General features: G+C 57.7%; 2 protein-coding genes across 2 annotated transcripts; both read right to left on the bottom strand.

The window, feature by feature from the left end:
• Positions 1–12,207: 12,207 nt before the first annotated feature.
• On the bottom strand, positions 12,208–16,118 carry PYCR2 (pyrroline-5-carboxylate reductase 2). Its single transcript, XM_045537143.1, has 7 exons — positions 15,942–16,118; positions 15,599–15,669; positions 14,430–14,609; positions 14,101–14,322; positions 13,817–13,909; positions 13,470–13,633; positions 12,208–12,913 (listed from the first exon to the last, which is right to left on the bottom strand). The coding sequence occupies exons 1-7, from the start codon at positions 16,006–16,008 to the stop codon at positions 12,748–12,750; spliced, it is 963 nt and encodes a 320-aa protein (XP_045393099.1). The 5' UTR covers positions 16,009–16,118; the 3' UTR covers positions 12,208–12,747.
• A 1,949-nt stretch (positions 16,119–18,067) lies between these two features.
• Positions 18,068–20,799, bottom strand: LEFTY2 (left-right determination factor 2). The gene is made up of 4 exons (XM_045537144.1): positions 20,475–20,799; positions 19,581–19,818; positions 19,174–19,416; positions 18,068–18,872 (listed from the first exon to the last, which is right to left on the bottom strand). The coding sequence occupies exons 1-4, from the start codon at positions 20,722–20,724 to the stop codon at positions 18,509–18,511; spliced, it is 1,095 nt and encodes a 364-aa protein (XP_045393100.1). The 5' UTR covers positions 20,725–20,799; the 3' UTR covers positions 18,068–18,508.
• Positions 20,800–25,512: the final 4,713 nt, after the last annotated feature.

A 25,512-nucleotide genomic window follows, 5' to 3' on the forward strand; every position in this document is an offset into this window, starting at 1 on the left:
CAGCCACAGGCCCGATCTGCATGGCTCTCGTGGCCCGGCCGTGGCCCAGCCGCAAGGGCTTCCTTCCTGGCCCTCCTTCCAGAATCTGCCTCTCCTTGCTTCACCCGACTGACACTAGATGGCCTGTAGAGGGAGGGTCAGTGACTTGTCCAAGGCCACACGGCTGGCGAGTGGCACACACAGGACTGAACTTGGGACTCACTGTAGCCAGAAAGGAGCTAGAGGACGGGGAAAGTTGGGCTTTATTCCTGCCTGGTCCCCGCCCTCCTCCAGGGAAGGCCGGGAGTTTCTGGGGAGACAGCAAGGGCCCAGCCGGGGGAGTGTCTGGAACCCCAGGGGCCCCCAGGCCCTGAGTGAGGGAGGGGGATGGTGTGGGGTTGGGGCAGCCCAGGACACCGGGGACTAGCCTTGGGGCATTTCCAGAGCACTCAGTGATGTCTGGCCCTGCTCAGGAAGGGACAGCAGCCACCCTGGGGACCCCAGATGCTGGGCTGTCACCTGAAAGCGACTCCACTCCTGGGCTCTTAGCCTCTGCTGACCTCAGAGCCCAGGCCTGGGTCCCAAACTCATCTCCTCTCACGAAGGCCGCAGAATGGCCTCGGACCCCGGTGTTTTCTCGTTGCCCCCACCTGGCAGCCTGGCCTCTGGTCGGGGTCAAATCCTGACCTTTCAGAAGCAGGAGGGTGGTCACGGGCACAGAGCCCCCTCCCACTGCCACCTGCGGAAGCCCCACCGTGTCCTCAGGGCCAGTCCCCGGCTGGGCCCTCAGTCAGGCTGGGGAGTGTCCTCTCCTCCCATTCCCTGTCCTCCTCCAGGATGGCAGATCTGGCTTCCGGACGACTGCAACATTTTCGACTGCCCACCTGCAGGCCATCACCTGTGGGCCATCCGCTGGCTGGCGAGGAGCCCAGCCCCTCCTCCTGCATGACAAACGGCGGCGGCTGCCCTCCCTCCTGAGCACTAATGGGTCCACTGTAAACATCTCCCAATCCACATCCACTTTCTTCAGGCTGATCGCCCAATTGGTTTATTTCCCCAGCAAAACTCTTGAACCCATCTGAAATCCACATTCAGGAGGGAGATCTGTGTTTGCAGAGGGATAATAGGTCTGGGGGATTTGCCCTCAGTCTGACTCTGCTGATTTCCCAGCCCACGGCCAATCAACCCCGTCTGTCAGTCCTGTCTCCCCATCTCTCCAGCCGCCGGCCAGGAAGGGCCTCAGGGTCTGGACTGCCCGTTCTAACACCTGGAGGTCTTGGAAGGAGCCTGGGCCTGCTTCTCTTTTCTCCTGTACACTAAGTGGTGGCTTCCTGTGCCACCCATTCATGGCTGTCTCCCAGACGCCCACCCCCAGCCTGGCCTCTCCGCTGGGCACCAGAACATACATCCGAATGCCCCTCGTCCCAGCTGTTCCCAGCTCAGTGCACCCAGCCAGGCCTCCGGACAGAGGGGTCATCTGATCCCTCCCCATCCCACAGCCCCCAGAGTCAATCCCAGCAGGTTTCTCTGGTCTCACTTCCAAGATACACTGACGTCCCCACACGACCCTCTCCCCCTCCTGGGGCAACTGCAATTGCCCCTCCTGCTTCCATTCTCCATCCCCATAGTCCACAGCAGTCTGCGATGATCTTTGATCAGAATATCTATTCTATTAATCAAAACCCTCCAAAAATTAACTCAGAATGGATCGTAGACCTAAATGTAAAGCACAAAACTATAAAACTCCTAAGAGAGAACACAGGAGAAAATGTAAGTTACTTTGGGCTTGGCCATGACGTTTTAAGATACAACACTGAAGGCACGATCCATGAAAGGAGTAAGTGATAAACTGGACTTTATTGAAATTCACTTCTGCTCTGCAAAAGACTCTGCCAAGAGAATGAGAAGACAAGCCACAGACCGGGAGAAAATATTTGCAAAACACATCTGATAAAGGACTGTTATTCAAAACATACAAAGAACTTTTAAAACTCAACAGTAAGAAAACTAACCGCCTGGTTAAAAAGCCGGCAAAAGACCGGAACAAAGATGGACCACCAAAGAAGATACGGATGGCAAGAAAGCATATAAAAAGATGCTTCTACATCATACGTCGTTAGGGATCAACAATGCGTGACACCACTACACAACTATTAGAATAGCCAAAACCCCCAAGACTGACAACACCAAATGCTGGGGAAGTGTGGAGCGACTGGAACTTCCACTCATTCCTGGTGGAAGTGCGAAACGGCACAGCTACCTTGGAAGACAACTTGGCAATTTCTTACAAAACCAAACGTCCCGTTACCACACAATCCAGCAATTACGATCCTCGGTATTTACCCAAATGAACTGAAAACTAACGTTCACGCAAAAACCTGTATACAGATGTTGACAGCAGCTTTATTCCTAATTGCCAAAACTTGGAAGATGTCCTTCCGTCGCGAATGGATAAATAAACTGTGTGTATCCAGACAACAGAAGATTATTCAGTGCTAAAAAGAAACGAGCTATCAAGGCACAAAAAGACATGAAGAATCTTAAATGCATACTGCTGTGTAAAAGAAGTCAATCTGAAAAGGCCCCAGACCACATGATTCCAACTACGTGACTTTCTGGAAAACGCAAACCTACGGAGACAGTGGAAAGATCAGTGGTTTCAAGGGGTCAGAGGGGAAGGAGAGATGAACAGGCGGAGCACAGAGGATTTTTAGGGCAGCGACACTGCTCTGCATGATGCTATACGGTGGACACATGTCCTTATACATTTGTCCGAACCCACAGAATGTACAGAACCAAGAGTGACCCCTAATGTAGGCTCTGGGGTCCGGGTGACGGTGAGGTGTCAGTGCAGGTCCATCCATGGCAACCAACGTACCAGGCTGGGGGGGAGGGGTCAACAACGGGGGAGATTATACATGTCAGGGAGCCGGGGCCATACGGGAACTCTCTGTGCTTTCCTGTCAATTTTGCTGTGAACCTAAAACTGCTCTAAAAAAATAAAGGCTTTTTCCAAATAGTCTCATAAGCATAGAAATAAATAAATAAATATATTATTAAAATCTTTAAAAAAAAAACCCTCCAATGGCTTCTTATTACACTTTGGATAAAATTAAAATATCTTCCCATGACCTTAAAGCCCAGGCTGACCTCTCTCCTCACCTGCTCCCTGAGAAGCAGCCACACAGGCCCAAACATGACGTGCCAGTCTCACCTCAGGGCCTTTGCACAAGCTGTTCTCTCTGCTTGCGAAGCTCTGCGTCCAGATCTTTGCAGGGTCAGCTAATTTTTTTTTTTTTAAGAGACAGGGTCTCTGGCTATGTTGCTCAGGCTGGCCTCGAACTCCTGGCCTTAAGCGATTCTCCTGCCTCAGCCTCCCGAGTAGCTGGGACTACAGGCATGCACCACCATGCCCGGCTAATTTTTTCTATGTATTTTTAGCTGTCCAGCTAATTTCTTTCTATTTTTTTTAGTAGAGACGGGGGTCTCGCTCTTGCTCAGGCTGGTCTCAAACTCCTGACCTTGAGCGATCCTCCTGCCTCAGCCTCCCAGAGTGCTAGGATTATAGGCGTGAGCCACCGCGTCCAGCCCTCAATAGTTGTTGAATGAATAAATGAACTGAAGGATGGGCATTTTAGCTGTGCAAGCTTGGTGAACTTCTCTCCATCTCAATTTCTTTGTAAAACGAGATTCTTTTCAGCTCTAAACCACTAGGAGAGAGAAGAGCAGCGGTTTGGGCTCCTCTCTGTACTAACCCCATTGGTGTTAAGCGCTGCCAGGCTCCCGCCAAGGAAGGTGTGCCAGGACTGAGAAGGGTTGTCAGTTTCCCAACCCTGGAGCCCTCCGAGCACCAGCCCCACGCTGGAGGCAGGGCTGTCCCCTAGTCAGCGGGCCCTGTTGTGGACCGGGAAGTTTCCGGACCTGTCCAGGGCTCAGTTCCAGCGGGAACAGGATTCAGGGTCCACGCAGCAGCCCCGTTTGGCCCTGCACCCGCAGGGTGTGTCTCGACTTCGTCTCCTCCTCTGGAAAATAAGCCTTTAATTTAAGTGTTTTGTCTCTCTAGGTCCAGGAGGGGCTCTGGCCACCCGGGAACTCCCAGAGCGTCTCCTGACAGGAGGGCACCTGGTGCATTTGTCATGGCCCTCGCCTGTGAGGGGGCAGCGCCTGGCATCCCTCGGCCCTGTGACAGCAGGTCCCTGCTGAAACCAGCGGCCCCAGGAAGCCCGCGGCAAGGCCAGGGGGTGGGAGGTTGGGGAGGGGGCACGGCATAGGCCTCAGCCCAGCAAGACCCCTGGGGTGAGAGTCCGGGGACCTAGATCTGACCTGGCTCTGGCAACAACTCATAACCAGGACATCCTGATCCTGTACCCTGGGCCCGAGGGATAGAGGTCCTGCAATTTCAAAGGTAAGTATCTGTCCCCATTCTTTTGGAGCCAGAAAGCTGCACAATGTGCCTGAAGAAGGTGGATCAAGCTATTTGGGGAGAGCTAAGAAGAGGGTCCTTCCTCGTCCTAAGTCAAGGCCCGTCCATCTGGTTCCAGGTCCAGACCTTGCACTTCCAGGGACCCACGGCACAGACCGGGCAGGTGGCAGCACCACTAATTGAGGCAGGGAAGGGGTGAGGACCAGCAGGTGTGTGGGGGTTGGGGAGTGGGAAGAAGACTGCACAGGGTCAGTCTGAAGAGCCCGGGGGAAGTCCAGGGGGCCACACTGTGACCCTGTGGAGCTCAGCGGTGGGGCCTTTGGCAGCAGGAGGTGACAGAGCAGGGGGGGAGATGGCACAGCTGTGGAGGGATAGGGCAGAGCTTGGGCTGGGGGCGGAGGAAAAGCTCTGGGAAGTAACTAGCGGCCAGAGGCTTAGGGGGAGAGAAGGAGGAAGCCAGAGGGGACAGAGAAGAACCGAGAGAGGCAGGAAGAGAAACCCATCCCCAGGCCTGGACAGAATCAGGGCCAGGGAGGTAAGGAGGATATTTTTATCGTTACAGTAAAAGATAAAAGCTCAGAAATGGCAGCGAGGTCAGAGAACCCGCAAAGCTGCCCGTGTAGGGGGCGAGGAGCTGTTCAGAGCTCGGGGAGGTTTAGTGCTGGAGGGGAAGCTTTGGTGCAAGCGCTCATTGCACAGATGGGGAAACCGAGGCCTGCGGAGGGGGATGGACTGGAGTCAAGTGTCCAGCTCACAGGATCCACCCACCTCCCCCGGGCCCAGGCTTCCTCGTCCCCCAGGCCCCGGCATGCTCCGTGCCGTTGGCCCTGAGGCTTTCCTTCGGGAGAACAAAAATCCAATTAAAAAGCTGACTATTTCTGACTCATTCTGGGAGACTCTGCTGCTTCGTTTCTGTAATTAAAAATGAAATAAATGATGAAGGGAGCCGGTCCCCAGGGCTGCGATGGGACCAGCCTCTCCTTGTCCCACATCCGGCTTCAGCTTCCTGCCGCGGGTCCCCAGCAGCAGAGGGACACTGTGGGTGGCAGCGTGAGCTCCCCAGAGAAGACACCAGAGCCCCGCCGGGGACGACCAGCGGGGCCCTCCACAGCCACACTGACTGTCTGACGCGTGTCTGACTCACCGATTGCCACCGGAGCACCCTCCCGTCTCTCCAGGTTCCGGGGTCAGGAGCGCAGCTGCACTCACCGCGCCGAACTCACCAGATGGCGGCCCCTCCGTCGCCGGCCAACCGCAAGGCCTCCGCTCCCCCCCCTGTCCTGGGAGCCCCCTGCCTTCCCGGGCCCCCTCTCTTCCTCCCTTTAAGCCTGTGGATCACCCTCCTCAACTGGCCTCCCTCATCTCTTACCCAGATGTCTGCAAAACTCAAGCCTCTGCTTTCCAACGCTTCCAGAGTTTTCCTTCCTAAACAACAATCTGGCCTGATCCCTTCCCGCTTGAGAATTTCCAGTGGCTACACCTGCCTTCCACGGGGCCAAGCCCAGTGCAGCCTCATCTGCCGTCCAGCCACACGCCCCTGCCCCGTGAGCCCACCCTCCCCAGTCTTCACTCCCCCACGGGAAAGGCCTTACCGATGCTGGGACTTGGCTCCCACCACTCTACGTGGGCACAGGCAGTGCCCATTGCCCAGGGTGCCACTCCTCTGCGCCCTTGCCCTTTGACACCTCTTTTCTAGCTGGAAAACGCCCCCAAATCATCTTCTCAAACCTACGTCCAACATCCCCTTCTTTGCCCCGTCTTCCTGCACACCCACGCCCTGCACCCGGCGCTCTGGTTTTCTTTTAAATGGAGTCTCACTGCGTCATTCGGGCTGGTCTTGAACTCCTGGGCTCGATCCTCCCGTCTCAGCCCCCCGAGCAGCTGAGTGCAGGCACGAGCCACCGCACCTGCACTCCCAGCACTCCTTATTGCCTCAATGTATCGCCCTGTTGGGTGGAATTTGCAGTGGTTCCTTTATCCCCCCACCTTCCCCACCAGATCAGAAGCTCACCAGGGAGCAACACGGTCCGGCCAGGCTGTACTGGCAGCTCCAGGTCTGGTGCACGGTGGGTGCTCATGAGCAAGGACGGAATAAATGAATGCATGAATAAATGCAGGTCTGGGGGAGGCAGGTGTTTCTTGAGCTTCATCTCAGTTAAGCCTTGCACAGCAGAGGAAGTGCAAGGTTATAGGAAGGCCAGCTTCCCTCTCTGTCCTCTTGTCCCCCTCACCTCCATGGTGCCCTGGGGCTTCTCTTTACCTGGGGCTCTATTTCCCAGGGTTGGCCCTGAGTGTCTCAGGACGTTGACGCCATAACATCCGGGGTCCTGGCACGTGAACACTCTGCATTGTGGGTACCGCAGATCTTATAAATATGTATCGACTGGTCATGATACAGCGCTCCCTCTCTGCCTGCTTGCTGGCCTGTCTCCTTGGACGCTGGGACTGTCGGCTGCGGCCACAGTCAGCGAAAGTCAGTTTAATGAGCATCTGTCTGGCTCCAAGGGCTGTGCCAGGTGGTGGTTCTCACACCCGGCTGAGGGTCGGAATCGCCTGCGGAACCCCCAGAGAGACTGATTCCGAGGTTTAGGGTCGGGGGTGAGGGTCTGCCACATTTGGAGAGGCAGAAAAGACAAGGAGAAGGTGTTTCTGGCAGAGAAAATTTGGTGAGCAAAAGCCGGATTGCACAAGTGAGGACGGGTCTGCGGCTCAGACAGAGCTCTGCGGAGTGGAGGGGAATGAGGTTGGAAATGGAAGTCAATAAATGCTAGTTTCCTCGCCTTTTCCCTTAATTAAAAACGATAGGCATCCAGGCGTGCCGGCTCACACCTGTAATCCCAGCACTTTGGGAGGCTGAGGCGGAAGGATCTCTTGAGCCCAGGAGTTCAAGACCAGCCCGAGCACCATAGCGAGACCCTGTCTCTACAAAAAGTTTAAAAATTAGCTGGAGGCCGGGCGCGGTGGCTCACGCCTGTAATCCTAGCCCTCTGGGAGGCCGAGGCGGGTGGATCGCTCGAGGTCAGGAGATTGAGACCAGCCTGAGCGAGACCCTGTCTCTACAAAAAGTTTATAAATTAGCTGGGTGTGGTGGCGCATGCCTGTCGTCCCAGCTATTCAGGAGGCTGAGGCAGGAGGATCACTTGAGCCCAGGAGTTGGAGGTGGCAGTAAGCTATGACGATGCCACTGCACTCTAGCCTGGGTGACAGAATGAGACCCTGTCTCTCTGTGTCAAAAAAAGGAAAAAAAAATTAAAAGGCTGCCAATCGGTGTGGCTTGGGAGCCAGGTCTGGAGCCAGAGGTGCCTGAGCACAGGGGTGTGAACCTCCCCAGAGCAGAGCCTGAGTCTTGTCCCCTGGCTCTGCGTCCGGTCCTGCCGGGTAACCTCCCGCTAAGGATCACAGATTCCTTAACAAATATGATAAACCCAACAGCAGCCTCCGGTTGTTAGGTTATTAGCGCTCACTTCCTGCCAGACACCAAGCCCAGCCCTTTATCTCAGTTAATCGCATCTCAGCCCTCCCAGGTGGCGACTGTTGTCATCCTCACTTTGCCAGATAAGTCTCCGGAGGGTGTAATTCGCCCAGGTCACAGCGAGTAAGTGATCTGACTCCCGGGCTCACCTTGAGCCAGGCTGGTGTGTGTGGGCTCAGAGAACCTACGAGAGGCCAGGGCACCGTGGGCACTTGACGCCGCTCACGTCCCTCAGCCCGGGACGCCAGGGAAAGGGACCCAGGCCTGCGGTCAGCCAGGAGGGCTGTCCTGCTGTCCAGCCCGCGCAGGGCACTGCCAAGGGGCAGAGGCAAAGGCTGCGTGGAGGAAGCAGAGGATGGATTCGGGCGCTTTCCTCTCTCCCCAGCACTGGGCTGCCTGGTTCTGTGAACACATGGAACTGCCGGCCACGACTGCCAGGTGGGCACCGAGCCCGGTCTTTGTTCTGGCTTCTCCCCAGGTCGCCGGGCTGGGGACTCAGCGGTCGGCGCCTGGCGCCCTCTCGTGGCTCAGGGGGGCCTCTCCCGGCCACTGGGCGACAGAGCCCTGGCTGCGTAAGGGACGCTTTTAAGAGCCACCAGTGCAGTCCTCGAGGGTCTGGGAGCTCGTCCGTGAGTTGAGTGGGGAACACTGGAAAGAGGACTCGGACGTGGGGGCTGGGGTTTTGGGGCCACCTCCCGCAGGCACCTTCACATGTGGGATGGGGTCCCCACCTGTCCCTCCCCGCCTCCCAGGGTCCTGGTGCGAATCCTACTGGGTGCCGCGGTGACAGCACCTTGTCAGCTCAGAAGCGCTGGTGTGGAGCAGAGAATTGTGTTCATGAGACAATAACTATTATAACCTCCTGGACACCCAGGGCCACAGTGGCCGGGCGTGGGGGACACGAAGGGCCAAGGAGCTGGCAGGGAAGAGAGGAGGACCAGCAGAGGGGAGGGCTGGGCCACACAGCCCGGGGCCCGGGGCCGGCTCAGCAGAGAGACACATCTGCTTGGGGCAAAGGGACAGAGCATTATTCCAGGACACTGGCAATGACATTGGAAGGAACTCCAAAAATGCTCATTTCTTGTTCCTTTCCCTTAGTCAAAAGGCAGTAGGAATGGCGGTTGTAGTTGATGCTATAAAACAGGAAAAAATGAAAATATCTACTCCTCAGAACAGGTTTCCCAGTGACTCGGACGAGGTCCCCGTCCCCACTGAAGGCCTACGGAGGCCAGTCCTGGCCCTGTCTGTTTGCTGGGTCTCCTTCCCAGGCCCCCCCCCTCTGCCTACAGCCTCACCTGCTCACTCAGGCTTGTTCCTGCCCGAGGGCCCCTCCGTCACGGCAGGGGACATCAGCACTTCCCAAACGGGTCTCAGTTTTAGACATACCTGGATGGGCAGCCAGGCCTGTCTCTTCGCTGGCTGTGTGCTCCTAACTTCCCCAAGGCTCAGTTCTCTCACCAGTAAAATGGGGAGATGGTAACTAGTTGTGATGAATCAATTAAAGATGAAATGAGATCATGGATCCTGCGTGCCACAGCCCCGACCGACCTCCGCGGGCTGTGCACCTGCTGTGCAAATGCATTTCGTTACTCGGGCAATACCCTGTGTGGTTCCTAAATCAACATGCTGTAAAAGGTGTGCAGTGAAGTGTCCTGCTCCTGCCCCACCCTCCCCTGCCACGTTCCCCCTGCCCCCCCAACCGGGTACCCCTTTTACTGGTTTTTTGTGTATCCTTCTTTATCCACTTTCATACTTTGACCTTTCATAAAGGTAGTGTTATCCACCCTGGCTTGGACCTTGGAAAAGTTGCGTTTTATTTTCAAAATACTGCTGATTTCACACAATCACCACGTCCACCCTGTGTTATTTGGTTTGTTGGTAAAAGTGGAGCAGAGGTCAAGGCTTCGCAAGTACGGATACCTGATCAGATGCGCAGAAAGGCCTGTGCCTACGGCCCAGGTGCTGAGTGTGTCTCTCTGCAGAGCGTTGCCTAGCGACAGTTGCAGGGGACATACGCAGACAGGGGACGGAGGAGGGTGTGTTTGTGATCACCAGTGGCCTATGAGTGGGGAGCAGTGGGGAAAAAAATTTAAATCATTTAACTACCAAAATCACGTCTGCTTATTGTGACCAACAGACAAACAGAGAAATCAAGTGGGAAGTCAACCTCAGTCCCACTTCCCCAAAGAAACTGTTGCTAATAGTTGAGGCAGAAGTTTTTGCCCGCACTGTGCACGTAGAGAGCAAAGTGAAGGCCACAGATAAGTGTTTTTCTGGGGTGGGAAGGGAGGCCGCTGTGGGGTGGGATGCAGGGCTGCCCTAGGCCTGGCTGCGCAGGGGGAGCAGTGCCGGGAACCGGGAATGGGGCGGGCAGGGCACGGAGCAGGTGGCGTTTGTTCCCTGTTATCAGGAGCAGAAATCCTGGCACTTCTGCTTGCTCAGTCTTGTTATTGGAGTTGCCACAGCGCCGTCCAGCACTGGCCACGACACCACTGTACCCACATGGAGGAGACAGCGAGACCAGCGTTAGTGGTGAGCATCAGTCCCCCGTGGCCAGCAGGTCCCTCCTGGTTGCCAACACGGGGCCACTGGCCTGCACACACCGCTCTGTGCTGCAGCGGAAAGACCCCATCCCCTCCCCAAAGGGGACGAACGTAGTGGTAGCGGGTTGGCCGGGGGCCGTGTGATGCACATGCTTACACAGAACAAAGCAACACGTGCTGAGTCTGAAACAGGGAGGATGCTGCCACACAAGGTGACAAGTCCAGCACAAGCTTGAGGATTCTTGGCAGGGAACGTTCCAGGCCCAAGGCCTATTCTCATGTAGCCGAGAGCGGGTGGACAGACTGAGACGGCCTTTCCTGGCAGAACATGTCCCTGCCGCTCAGCCTCTAGGCTGCCTCCTCTCCCTTCCCCTGGTTGCCACACCTGAGTCCACATCGTTCCCAGCACTCGGAACAGGGACAGTCTCACTGACTGGGGCACACCCAGGCCTCCCAGGGCGCTCGGCACCGAGGAGCATTCGGCAAATATTTAGTTAGAAGGCTGCGCCCAGCCCCAGCGCCGACTCGTGCAGGGGCGTCTGGGGGCTTTGCTGGGGGCTCAGGTGCCTGTGGGACTGGAATACAAGCTCTAGAAGCTCTGTCCAGGGCTGACACACCGGGGGCTCCCCGGCTGCCTCAGGGGGTTGCTGGCCCTGACTCCGACTGCTGCAGCTCCCACCCCAGGGCCAGTGAGCCCTGCGAGTTGGGCAGCTGGGAGGGGGACGGCCGCCCCCGAGCCCCAGACAGGCCTGGGGTCCTGGGAAGGGATGACCAGAAATGTCCTCCAAGGAATGACCCTCTCCTCACCCTCTCTGAAGGAGGACCTGGCCCCGCCATCCCTGGTGGAAGCTGGGAAGTGGAAGGTCCTCGGCAGGCGACCACTCACCCTGGCCAGGCCGACCCCACGCGCCAAGGCATAGCCGGGGCCTGGCGGTGAGTAGGTGCTCAGTGAACATACGTTGGTGGCTTTAGGCCTGGGGAGGGGGTGCTCTGGTGGGGGATGGAGAAGACAATGTGGGGAACAGTCTCTTGTCATTTGTGGCATGGCGGGCTGGCAGGCCCAGTACGGAGAGGACAGGACTCGGTATCAGACGTGGATTTGAATCCTGACACCACTTCCTACCTAATTAAAATTTGGGCAGCTTATTTCATTTTTTAAAAGCTTTATGGAGTATGATTTACACACCATAAAATTCACCTATTCTAAGTGTACAATTCAATGACCGCATGTGTAGAGTTGTGCGACCACCGTGATCTTACTTTAAATCATTTCCAGGGCTCCAAGCACAAACCCCGTGCACCTCCTCCCATCGCTGAGCCCTGCGGACGGCACGCACCAGCCCACGCGGGAACTGCAGGCTCGGGCCGGCGCACGGCACCCCCGGCTTGGCTCCCAGGAGGCCGGGGAGTTGGAGGCTAAGGACAGAGATGGCCCCAGCGCTGACCTGTGGCACAACCGGGGTAAGCTGCTTACCCGCTCTAGGCCTCCACATCTTCTACAAAGGCAGGAAAACAGCAGCTCCGCCTTCAGAGGGCAGTTCTCTCCTGTGTCTGGGCTGAGCCCACGCCACCCAGGCCACTTGGCTGCTCTCCGCCACGAGCCTGGGCCCATCCTAGAGCACAGAGACTTGGTCCCGACCCTGGGTGGGGTTGGCGCTCTCAGGGCCGGGCCCCCCATGCCTCCCACCCCCACCTGCTGCCCTTGGACAGCACCCTCCCAGACGCAGGGAGGACCGCTAAGCGCCTTGAGCTCTCTAGCATGATTATTTAAGATTAAGAAAAGCAGGATATTAAAAAATAACCTTTATTAAAGCAGCTAGACTTAGCAATGAACACCACGCTCTAAATGGCACACCGATGAAGCAGGGGTTAAACACAAGCGTAGTCTGATTCTGTACACCTTTGCCTGTGATGATGAGGTTGCTCCCTTCCTTTCCGTTTACCAGTTCAGAGAAAAGCCCTGTTCGTGTTTTCTCTCTCGCCTCCTTGCCTTGGCATCCAGCCAGGCCTGCTGTGGGCTCTAGGTGGAGGAGCCCAACTGGAGGTCTTCCCCGGGCCTTCCCCACCCCCCACCCCCAGCTGGGGAGGTGTGCAGGGCCCTGTCTGGCTTCCAGCAGTGACCTTCAGAACACGTGACAAGCCTCACAAAACATCCAGCGTGGGACAGGAGAGGAAACTAGTGCTGCTTGGTCTGACCAGACTCAAGGAGGTTTTATCACAAGGATCTGAAAACTCCTGGAGCCTGCCCTCTCCTTGCACAGCTGGCTGGGGAGGGGTGACGGGGCCCCCGATCGAGGGCTCTGGCTCACAGAGAGGAGGGTAAGGCTGCCTCACTCCTTCTTGCCTCCCGGGGCTGGGCTTCTTGTGAGGAGCTTCCCTGGGCTGAAGGGGGCCAGCGTGGAAACTGTGGGGGATTCCAGCTTCACTCTGTCCAGGAGAGTCTTCTTAAGGGCAGCCGGGGAGATCTTCTCTTGGTCCGCCATGGACTGCAGCTCTCTGTAGACAAAGCCCCAGGAGAGGGGAAGGGAGGGAATAAGGCTTGGAGCCAGAGCTCTGTGAGTCGTCCCCACCCACATAACACTGTTATGTGACACCACCAAGTTCGAACTCTAACACAGACATTCCCCCAAGCTTCTTAGAAGTACTGTTTAATTGAGTATGGGTTTGTCTTATTTATCTCATTTGATCCAAGCTGGACATAGAGCTCCAGGCAGTATCTGGGACTGTATGGGGAGAAAGTGTGGAAAATGACATGGTTTGCAGTCAGACGTGAAGTTGAATCCTACGTCCATCACTTACTAGCTGTTCGACCTTGAGAAAATTGTCTCTGAGCCTCACCTTCTCCATCTTTAAATCAAAGTTAGTCCCAGCTATCAGAACAGCAGTGAGAATTCAGTGGAGTAAGGCCTGCAAGCTCTTAGCTAAACCAAGTCTAGTAACTCGTGGTTGTTAATAGAGCACAGATTCCCACTCTGCTGATGGGACCAGACACAGCAGGTTCTGCAAGACGGCGCCTGGCTCGGCCCGGCGGCAGAGAGCCAGGCAGACTCACCGTGTTCGGATACAGGAGGCCTCAACCGCATCGATGAGCAGAGAGCGGAAGCCCCCACTCTCGAGAAAGTGCAGGGCGTGGATGGTGGCTCCCCCCGGGGAGCAGACATTGTCCTTGAGCTGGCCCGGATGCTGCTCCGAGTCCAGCAGCATCTTGGCAGCTCCCTAGGACAGGGAGGGCACGGCAGAAGAGGAACTCACTGTGCACCTGGGGACAGGCTTCCCCATGCCCATTCTGCTGCCCAATCCCTACCCCTGATTCCCAGCCAACCCCTGCCCCAGCTCAGTGACCCGCAAGAACCCCCATCCCGCACCCTGGTCCCCAACGTGCAGGGCAAAGATACTGACCAGCAAGGCCTGGGCCCCCAGTCGGACTGCCAGGCGCCGCGGCAGGCCCATCTTTACCCCGCCGTCAGCCAGCGCGTCCAGGGCCATGAACGCCTGTGGACACACTCCCTGAGCCCTAGGCAGCGGGCACCCAAGGGCCCTCCCCACGGTCCGCTCTTTCTCACGTCTGGCACTAGCTCCGAGGGTCAGCCTCCTCCAGCAGCCAGCCGTGCGTGCCGCCCCCAGCCCAAGCCTGCTGCCACCCGGGTTTCCTGGAGGGCCCAGCGAGCACACGGGGGCCTCACGTAGGCGGGGCCGCTGCCGCTGAGCCCGGTGACGGCGTCAATCAGATCCTCCTCCACCTCGGTGCAGAAGCCCACGCTGCGCATGAGCTGCTCCAGCAGCTGCCCGTCCTCCACCAGGGCGTGCGTGCCCGTGGCGTACACCGTGGCGCCCTCCCGCACCACCACAGGCGTGTTGGTCATGCAGCGGATCACTTTGGGGGCCGGCTGGAATGCCATCAGCTTCTGTGGCAGCAGAGAGGGCTGAGTGAGTGGCCAGGCTCCCACCCGCTAGCTGCCACCCTCAGGTCACCCCTCCCTCACACAGGCGGCATCAGGGCTGAGACGGGCACCTTCTCCACAGAGCTGATGGTGACGCCGGCCGCACAGGAGACCACGATGTGCCTGGCTTGCACGTCGGCGCCAATCTCATCCAGAATGAAGGGGATGATGTGCGGCTTGACGGCCAGGAACAGGACGTCACTGTGCCTCACTGTCTCCTTGTTGCTTCTCGTCAGGTTCACACCCATCTTCTGCAAGAAGAGACTCTGGACTCACAGAGGGCAGCCTGGCTAAGCCCAGGCCTCCCAGTGAGCAGCTGACCCCCTGCCAAGCCCACTCCCCCGGCTGCAGCCTGGAATTCCTTGCCCTGTTCCCCCAGCCCAACTGACACTAAGTCTCCACTGTCGCTACTGGGCAGGTAAGCACAGGTGCTGGGCATGACAAGCTTCTCCATGGTAACCAGGAAGTGGCTGTCCCCTCTTGCCCACCAATCTTCTGGCACCCAAGGCACCCCTCTGCCAGGTAAGGTAGCTCCATGGGGGGAGTGGTGCCGGGAAAGGTAAAATGCTAGCACCCCGTGGTCAGAAGCAGAGCTGAGTTAGGCTCTATCCCAACCACAGCCACTTTTTCATCAGCCAGCACAGCCTCCGTGTGGCCCAGGGCTGGGCTGGAGGCCACCCGTCCCTCTGGAACTCCAAACTGAGAAGCAGGACCCTCCAGTGCCTGTCACCGGCCTCATTAGCCACCCTCTCCCCCACCACCCAGGTTGTGAGTGAAGACGGGATATTGTGTTTTTGGAGAGCAGAACAACTAATCCGTCGGATTCTTTCCCAACACGTTCATTCACGCCTCCGAATAACAGCGAAGTGGCCACTGCTGTAAAGGAGAAAACTGAGCCTCAAAGTGGCTGCGTACTTTAAGGCCACACAACCACTCAATGACGAAAAATGAATATTTACTGGGGACCTACTATGGGCCAGGAGCTTTCCACATATAATTACCACAGTTCATCCTCTAATCAGGCCAGTGTCTGGATTTGACCCCACGTCTGTCCACCTGGGTGCTCTGGTGACACTGAGCTGCCCCAGAGGGCCGGGAAGGATCGTGATGTTCCCGGTGGGGAGTTCAGCGCCGGCCAAAGACCAGCACCTGGGACCAGGGGCCAGCTGGGCTCCGCTCGTCTCAGGTCATGCTCTCCCGGGCCTCCACCCTCCTCCCCGCACCCCTCGGCCCCACCTACCCTGAGCACGGACACCGTGGGCAGGTCCATTTCCGGGGAGCTGGCCATGATCCTGTGAGCCGACAGGATGCCTGCGGAGGACAGACGCAGCTTTTCCGCGGAGCATCGTGGCCCACCTCGCTCCCATGCGGGGAAAGCAGAATCCAAACCCACAGCGGCGCTAGCTGGACCAGCCCCCTCCCGCCTCCATCCTTTACGCGGTTAACAACAACCTCCTCTCCCCCAGCGGACGGAAACTCCCCTTTCACCAATTCATTCATTCACTCATTCCTTCATTCGTGCTGGCGGGCGGACCACAGCCCAGGCCCAGGGACCGCCCGCGAGCCCGGCTCCACGCGCTTGCCTGCGGCCGTGAAGCCCCGCGCCAGCGCGCAGGCCAGCTGGCCGGCGCCGATGAAGCCCACGCTCATGGTCCCCGCCTCGCGTCCCCCGGCAGCCGCGGGAACCCGCTCAGCGCGGGCCCGGAGACCCCACCGGCCGGCGGCGGGCTGTGCTGGGCTCCGCCCACGGCGCGCCGGGGACCGGGACTTCCCGGCGGCTTCCGGTGGGGCTGGCGGGCCTCCCCTCCGCCGGGCGGACCTCACCCGGCAGCGCCCGCGCCGCCGACGGCGCCCTAGGCAACGTGGCCCCGCCCCGCCAGGGCGGCCAATCCAAGGCCAGGAGCTCCGGACGGACCAATCCGCGGCCGGGCCGGGGCTGCACGCCCGCCTCCTCCGCTCCCGACTGGCAGGCGGAACTTCGGGCGGGAGCTCCGGAAGCCGCTGCCTTCGCCGTGGTGGGACCCAGAGCCCCGCCGGCCCGGAACCTGCGACGCCCACCGGAGGGCCGGGGTCGCCGTCCCGGACCCGGTCACACCGATATGATTTCTGGCGCTGGCGTCGGTTCAAATGGGATCGCGTAGAAGCGGCGGGGGCGGCCGCGTGGTATTTACCTGAACCTGCGTGGGTCCCCGAGTTTGTCTCACTTGTCGCAAGCGGGGCCACTTCCTCTGTTCAGGAAGTGAGCGGCTGCCTGAGGCCCGGCCAAAAGTCTAAGCAGGTCCCCGACTCTTCCAGACGCCCATCCCTCCCGCCCCCTCGCTGCCACTTGCTTTAAAAAGCTCCGCAAATGTGATGTTTCCTTTTCCATCTGTAGTAAATGTAGTGAGGAGCCGCGGGTCACAAGTGACAGAGCAAAGTACAGAGGAAGTGGCGTCCCTGGAGAAGTCAGAAGAGCCGGAGACCCCTAGTGCCCCGCGGTCTCTACTAGCTTTTCTGCAGCCCCTTCCCTATAATCCACACCCCCACCCCGAGCTGGGGTTCGCTTTCTCTGAGCTTCCCTGAGCAAGTCCCCAGGGCCCCAGTGTCCGCACCCTTGAAAGTGGGGACCAAACATTTACTATTGAGCAAAATAATGCTGTATTGCTGCAACTGTTTTTGATTAGAAAAACAGTCCATGCACATCGATGAAAATTTGGAAAATACGAAAGAGGTAAAAATGAGAAAGTCAAAATCACCCACAATCATACTTCCTAAGGATGGTTTCCTGCAGATATTTTTGGTGTATGCCTTACACTATTGTTTTCTATGCGTGTATACTTCACAAGCAATTATGTCTGATGCCTGTGAAGTTCCCTTGGGCTAAAGTTGAGGAGAGGAGAGGCCTGTAGTTTGAACCCAGCCACCCTCAAGGATGGCCCCAGCCATCCTTCAAGGAATAGTTGCAAGAATTAAGGGATGTATGTGACATTGCCTAGCCCAGCTTCCTTGTTCATACCGAATGCTCAGCCACTGTTAGCTTGCTTGTCGTAGCACTGCCATACCAGCACCCATCCCCGCCCCCACTATCGTAGGGGTTAAAGTGCTTTCTAAAGACGAGGCATATGTGAATGATTGTTTACTATTTTTGGAATGGGAGTTGTGCGGGAAAATATCAATATCATAAATGAAAGCCTAATCTAACTTTAGTTATTAGAGTCTTCAGGCCCTTCCTTCACATCATTATGTTGCCCCCATTCCCCATTATTGCTCCCTTCTCGCCTATGTAAAGAGTATTAGAAATTAAATACAGAGACACAGAGTGAAACATCACTTTTATTTCTTCGGATTATCTATATTTAATTGTATTTGCTAAATTAAAAAAAACACATCAATACTTCTGGTTTCTGGTGATAAATTCTCTAAAACAGTGGGGGAAATAACCTAAATATGCACAGGTAAGGCTCAAGTCTCCGGAGAGTGGGAGCAGAGCTAGGTGCTGCCTGATCCCCAGGGCAATGAGGTCTTAGAGCTGAAGCCCAACCCCTCCTTTTTAAGAGGAGACGGTGACCCAAAGCCTTCCATATTTGTTTGAGGTCCCAGCATGTGACCCCATCAGATCCAGGTACCAGGTGTCTTGGTTCCCTGTCCACTCCCCCCGGCCTGAAGCCCTTCACCCTCCCCCTTACCCCACTCGCAGGGGAATGGGGACCTAGGTATGTTCACAGAACTCCAGAATTGGTCAGTATTTGGGGAATGGGGGTTCTTTTTTAGACATCCTCCCTGTCTAGGGGAAACAGGGAATTTTTGGTTTTATTTTAATTCATCATGTAATAGAGTAAATGAGCTCTATTTTCCCAGTTCTCATCATAGGGTTTTGTTGTTCCATACTCAGTGGAGAATTTGCCAGAGAACAGAAACTCTCAGCTGACAATCTAATCTATCCATTGTTCAGCTGTCCAGGAATTTCCACTGGAGCTGCATTATTTACTCATATAAGTGCTTGGGATGGGTGATGGACAAGAAGGACAAAAATGGAAGAACACAGGGCAAAGGTGACATTGGGGCACTAAGATGGGACAGGGGTCACTTGCTAAGTATCAAATAAGACCTACGTTAAGACCTGCTTTCATGCACGCTGTCTAGCAGAGGTCTCAGTGGCTGCACCAGGCACCTACGGCTCGAGCCTCCTTGGCATGAGCGCCCCATCCGAGGCGCAGCTGCACTTCTGCACCCTCATGTTGGGCAGGCTGACCACCTGGGGCCTGGTCCTGCCTCCCTCTTTGACGCTGACGATCACGGGCAGCGAGGCCATCTCCGAGGGGATGCACTGCCGTGGCCCCAGAAACGGCCACTGGGCGGCCAGGGGACCCGGGGGCTGCAGGCAGGTGCCCACACACTCGTAGGCCAGGAAGCCCGGGGGCTCCAGGACCCAGTTCTCGGCCCACTTCATCCCCTGCAGGTCAACGTACATCTCCTGGCGGCAGCAGCGGGTGCCCTCGGTCACTGGCGTCTCAGGGTCACAGTCGCCTTGAGCTCTGTGTGGGCAAGGACAAGGTCAGAGGTCAGCCGGCAGTGCTGAGGTCAGGGGCATTTGAGAGGGAGATTTATGATCCATCTCTCATTATGTTCAAAAATGGGATATAGGATGGATAGCCAGAAATAACTAAAAAAATTAATAACTGGTATTTACTGAGGACCCCATGAGGGCTGGGGGAAGAATTCTGTCCATGTCTCATTCATTGCCACAGCACCCTGAAAAGTCGCCCCTGTCAAATTAGGTTTCATTGCCTATTTGTCTCTTTATGCAGGCCCATCAGCTTGACCCTCAGCACCTACCCGTAGTCGCTGAGGTCCAGGGTGTGCAGCTCCAGCCGGGGCTCGCCGTGCCCCGCGCCCCGCGCCCCCTGCCAGGCGAAGCGCACCAGCCTGTGGGCGCCCGAGGGCTGCGGGCCCAGGCGCTCCCTCTGCACCGACACCTGCAGCAGCAGCGGCTGCCGGGGCCGGCTCAGCTGCTGCCAGAAGTTCACGGCCTCGGTCACGTCGAAGGTCTTCCAGCCGCTCTCGTGGACGGACACCAGCCTGACGCACGACGCGGGGACAGAGCCCGCGTCAGGGCTGGGACTGGGACGGGCTCTGTGTCCGGAGGGTCCCGCCCTCCCCGCGTCCCTCCCCGCGTCCCTCCCGCACCCCGCGCCGGGGCAGCAACGCCCCCTCCCCCCGCTGCACGCGAACCCCGACCCCACCTGGAGTCGACGAGCGAGGTGCGGTTGGAGCCGTCGTCGCGGACGCGCAGCCACTCGACGGTGACCAGGGCCCGGGCGCCGCGCGGGGACAGCCTGTGCAGCGTGGCCGCGGGGACCGGCTCCTGGAAGAGCCGCAGCGCGGCCTGCACCAGCTCGCTGTTGGGCGGCAGCCGCTGCTCCATGCCGAACACCAGCAGGTGCGTGTCGGCCTCGGACCCCAGGAACCTGCCGGCCACCTCTGGGGACACCAGGGGACCTCTGAGAGTGGCGGGACCACTGAGGTGGCAGCCAGGCCGGGAGAGACTGGCCCCGGTTAAACCCCCCCTTGGGTCTGAGCCTCGTTTAGCAACAATCTCCACCCAGCAGGAAGGGGCAGCTCCGGGACCCTGAGCTAACACGGTTTCCTCCAGCGAGATGGGGAGGATCAGAGTCGTCGCAGGGTGCCTGGCCTTGGGTCCAGCTGTGGGCGCTGCGGAGGCGGCTCCCAGCCCCGGGGAGGCGAGAGGCTGCGACAGGGCGCAGGCCCCACGGCACCCCTGACAGCTGAGTATTAATCAGGTGTTGAACGCTATGCATGTCTAGCCACAGTGACTCACTTCCACGATCACAATGCTGGGAGACAGGCAGGACATAGTCAGACCCCTGCGATAGACCAGCACACAGGTGACAGAGCATTTTAAACCCATTTGCTGAAGGTGGGGCTCAGACCAGAGCGGCCATGTGGGCACAGCCCCGGGAAGTCCTGACTGCACCGCAGGACTCTGGGTCCTGCCAGGCCGCCTGCCCGCCTCTGCTCTCTCTTCTCCCAGGCCCGGGCCCCTCCCACCGCCCCTGGGACCCACGAGCCCCCCACGGACTCCCCAGGACTGGGGTGCAGCAGGGCGGGGGCCTCACCTCGGAAGTTCTGGCTGAACCTCTTCCCGCGGGAGCGGTCCCCGCGGCTGCGCTGCAGCAGGGCCACGTACTGGGCGCGCACGTGGGCAGGGACGGCCAGCCCCTCCACGTCCGCCCTGTCCAGCACGGGCGCCTGGCGGAGCTGCAGCCGCTGCAGCAGGCGGCCCAGGAGCTGCTCCTCGCTCAGGGCCGCCCCGGGGCCGGCCAGGGGCAGCACCCAGAGCGCCCAGCAGAGCCACAGGGGGCACATGGCAGTGAGGAACGGGGGGCTGTGTGTCCCCTGAGGAGGCCGCAGGAGGGTGTGGGGCCCGGCTGGGTGTGCTGAGAGCCAGGGCGGGGCTAGCTTTATAGCAGGCCCTGGGCTGGGCTGGGGGTGGGAGGGGGCAGGGAGGGAGGTCACACCCCTGGGACCTCCTGGGAGCTCAGCAGCCAGACAGGTCCCTGAGCCCTGAGGAGGGGCTGTCTGGAAAGGACAGGGCTGTCTGGACGCCACACAGGGTCTGGGGCCTCTGGGGGTGCTGTCTGGGCAGCTCAACAATATTTTTAGTGCCTGTTGCATTTTCCTGGCCTTACCTTAGTCCCATTGTATGAAAAAGTGAGACTATCCTGTGACAAAGAGAGTCCCCTTAGCCAGCTGCTTAAATATCTTTAAATCTCTTTCCGGAGGCTGGTCTGGGTCTAGTTTCTGCATCTAGAAGGAAGGAGGGAAAGGATCCTACATTCCTGCCAGTTCTGGCCACATTCACAGAAGCCCCTCAGTCCCCTCCCTCCATCCTTCAGTCCTTGCATTCCCCCCCTCCCCGCCATGGGTCCCTGAGGATTAGGTCACAGCCCTTGCCCTCCCCCATGACAGAGGGAGCTGGATGCTCTCAGGACAGAAATCTGGCAGCTGGACCGTGTTTGGCAGTGCCAGGGAAGGCCACTTCTGCAACTGTCTTTGCAGTTGCAAGACTGCAGAGTGACAGGGCCCCTTCAGACGGCAGAACCGTGCTGGGCCGTGCTCTGCCCTGTGAGCTGGCTGGCTGTGCCACCCGTGCTCAGCTGCAGCCTAGGTCATCTTCAGATACAGAATAAGGGACAGAAACCTGGAAAGCAGAGGCCAGAGCTTCCCGGAGTTACGTCCTGTCCAAAGCCACAAGTACTGGGGGGATTTGGGGGTGGGAAGCCCCCAGTGCCCCCTCAAACTCACCTTTTAGATGCACTGGGTTCCCATGTGGGTCCCGCTGCTTGCTGGCTGTCTGACTTGCTAGCAAGTCATTTAGTTTCCTCATCTGAAGAAGAGGGTGATAACAACAGGGTTATCGCAGGGTTGGTCTGAAGATGAAACGAAGGTATCGAGTCCAGTGCCTGATAAACTTCCATACGTGTATGCCGATGCTTGTGTGTATGACGTTTGCTGTCATTATTGCCTGCCTGAAATCCACATTGTCAAGGTAGTGGCTTTTCTAAAACTATCAATAACAAGTGGGGCAAACACTTCCTGGTGCTTGCTACGTGCCAGTCATCGCTCTAAGCTCGGAATGTGTATTCACACAGCCGAGGAGGCAGGTGTTAGCTTCAGGTGTGTCTTCCAGATACACCTTGGGAGAAGCAACCTGCCTGCGCTGCCTCAGCCAGTGGCCGGCTTGGGGTGAACGCAGGCGTCTGTCCCTGCAGGTGTTTCCCCCGGGCACTGGCGGGGGGTGGGGGGGCATTTGGGGATGTGCAGGAGGAAGTCCCTCTGCAGACTCAGCAGCCTCACTTGCCCACGTTCTGTCACATGGGCGCTGAGCAGTGAGCATGGAGGAGGACAGGGGCCCAGCAGGCAGGGACCATCCTCCTCCCCCTTCCCAGTGGGGGCACTCCGGCCCCTTTGCAGGTTTGCTAGACAGGTCTCCGCATCATCCTCCTGCTTCTGGCCTCAGGTACCCCAGGCAAAGGGAGAGGGAAACTTCTGGCGCTCGAGGGCGGAATTTGCCCTGGATGAAAGCCCAGGGACATCTGCACAAATTGCCACCAGATCCATATCCATATCCACAAGCATTTGCATATGCGCATACATAGGGGATTTAGTAATGAGGGAAGGACTTACTGTCATTGCAACACTGATAACAGTCTCAGTGGCTGATGGTGCCGTGGGGCAGGCACTCTTCTGTGGCTTTATGTATGCAATTAACCCTTTATTCTCAGGACAACTTGAGGAGGAAGTTGCCATTATTAGTCCCATTTTATAGAGGAAGAAACCGAGGCATAACTGTCACCTGACTTGCCCAAGGTCACACAGCTAACGTGAGCTACAGCCCAGGCTGTGTGCAGGGAAGGAGACAGGGACTTGCTCACACGCGTACACAGGCCGAGGGGCCAGGAAGGGTGGAAATCCTGGCAGCTGCCCCGGGGGAGGACCCGCTCGGGGGGCGGGGGGGGGGGGTCATGACACATGACTTTGGCTGCTTCTCTGTCTCCCTCTCCTTTGCCCTCCCTCCTTCACCCCACGGAAAGTGTGTAATTCACAAGGAGGGATTCAAATCCCATCTTGGAGCTCGTCCCTCACATAGGTTGAGCATCCCGTGAACTGTAAGTCCCCACCCCAGTGTCCGGCCCAAACAGGCCTCCTGCTTGCGCTGAGACAGGCGCACCCGTCTGCAAAAGGGTAGCTGTTGCCTTTCTTTGCAAGTGATTAGCAGGGGAAAGACTTACGTGTTGCAAACATTTGGGCCTTAAGTCATGCCAAAAGGTGCAGAAGTGTCACATTTACAGGCGCCCCGGGACCGGTGGCCCTTAGTCCCTGGAAGCTGTTCTGGGCTAGTGTCCCATAAAAATGCAGTAGTCCATGACCCTTGCCGCTGGGGCAGGAAGCCTGTGGCTTATCACCGGCCGCGGTGGTGCCGAGGATATAACACCCGGGCTGCCCTTGCCTGCCATGACCCCCTCCCCGAGCCCCCCACATCCAGACCCACTGGGAGCTCCATGGGACACGGTGCAGGGCTGAGGGGGGCCAGGCCCTGCTGCTGCTTCCCTGACCTGCAGACCCCCACACAAGCCTGTCGCCCACCTAGGAGGGCCTAAGTCGAGGAGCCCTCCCCTGCTTGTTCCCTGCCTCCCCCAGATGTCTTGCTGGTGTTTCTGGATGGGCCTCTCGGCGCGGACGGAGTCTGGAGCTGGGCCCTCAATGGGAGACGGAGCTCTGCAGTCAGCGTCCAGCCTTGCTGGGCCTGGTCCTGCCTGCAGCGATGGGTGTCTGGGGCCTGGGGCCCTGGGAGTTTCTGGGGGCCACTGGGAACCTGGGCAAGTGGTCCACAGTTAGGAAGCTGAGACCCCTTCCTGACCTTGGGGGACCTCTCTTAAGTGGGGGAGCCTGGGACCATTTAGCACCAACGGTGACTGTGTCCGGCAGATGCCCCGCCGCCCTCCCTCCCCTGCTGGTCTGGAGAATGACAAGGCTCAGAGCCGAAATGACCATCCAGCCCATTCTCCTTCCCCCGGGTCTTACAGCCAAGAAAACTGAGGCTTAGAGAGGTGACAGCTTCCCCAAGCGCACACAGTTAAGGGTTGGTACCCGCAGGCAGTCAGCTCTTCCAATTCCCAGGCCAGAGCTCTTTCCACACCTCAAACTGTTCCCTTGTGCCCAGGCCTGCCCTTGCCCCCTGATCCCAGTGGGCTCATCCATCAGTCCCAGGCAAACTAGGGACTCAGTCAACCCAGGGTCAGGTCTGGGGGCGGGCAGGGAGGCGTGAGAAGCAGACAGAAAGAGGACAAAGTTTCCAGACTGCTGAGGCCCAGGACACAGGCGCTGGGTCCTGGATGTGGATTCCCAGCAGCCTGAAGAGTTTTGCTGGGGAAATAAAATAATTGGGCAATTAGCTAGAGGCCAAAAGAAGAAGTGGAATGTGGATTGGGAGACGGTTTACAACGGGCTGATGAGTTGTCAGGAGGGAGGGCAGCCGCCCTTTGTCATGCAGAGCAAGGAGCCAGGCCTCCCTCGCTGAGGGTCTGGGTAGAGTCTGGCTGTGGGGTCAGGTCAGGCTTGAAAAGCAGAAAAATAGCAAAATAGCCTTTTCTGGCCTGGTGGGAGGGAAGGTGTTTGGAGGACAGGGAATACTACCCAGCAAGCTGTCTAAATCAGACTTCTCCCTCAGAAGATTCCTAAGGGGGAAGTCAGCCAGACTGTTTAGGAACCTGTGCTGTTAGGGGGCTTTAAGTTTTATGAAGACTCTTTGTCAGAGATGTTCTGTTGTGAATGCTCCTAGTGTCATTGTACGAACGCTGACACGAATGCAAATGCTTTGCATTGCCCGTTGTTTTGTTGGCATCAAATCCATTAGGACCAAAGTCTCCTCCAGCCCAGATGGCCTTCAGGCAACCCAGACTTCCTCTCTGTCCTCTCTGGGCCACAGTCTGGGATTTCGGCAGCGGACTCCCCCTGATTCAGGGTTATCTCCCAGCATCCTACCCACACAGCTTGGCCATCGTGGGCCATGATGGGGATGGGCTCCCCGTTTCCCACGTCCCCCCAGCCCCAGCCAGCTTCTCTACAGCCCCACTGTTCTGCCACCTCCCACCTGCCACCAGGTGTGGGGTTGCTCCACGGGGGAGTCCCCGGGGGCAGTGATTTCTGCCCAGAATCACCTGAGGCACCTGTGTAACTACAGTCACCTGGACCCCAGCCCAGGCCTCCTGAATGAACTGTGCCGGGGCCGGGGCCCGGGAACCTGAATGTTCCAGATTCTGTGCACATTAGGTTTGAGAAGCAGGGAAGGGTGAGGAGGGGTCAGGGGGGACAGCAGCCCTGTGAGGTGGGGGGTCGAGGAGGCTGCTGCAGAATTCTGGTGGAAAACCCCATCATACCGTTGAAGTTAGACGTAACCTGGCCCTTCCAGATGATTCCTCAGCTTCCCAATTGCCTGTGATGTGAGAAAACAATAAAACCACCAGGAAAAAAATAGAAAAACATCTTTTCCCAAGGTCTTTTTGGGGCTTTCTCTGAAAATTTGAGAGTAAGAACAGGTGAACAGAAAGAGTGTTTTCCCTCTCTCTAAATACTCTGAACGTATCATGTTCT

This window comes from Lemur catta, chromosome 25, assembly GCF_020740605.2.
Source record: "Lemur catta isolate mLemCat1 chromosome 25, mLemCat1.pri, whole genome shotgun sequence".
Lineage (NCBI taxonomy): Eukaryota > Metazoa > Chordata > Mammalia > Primates > Lemuridae > Lemur > Lemur catta.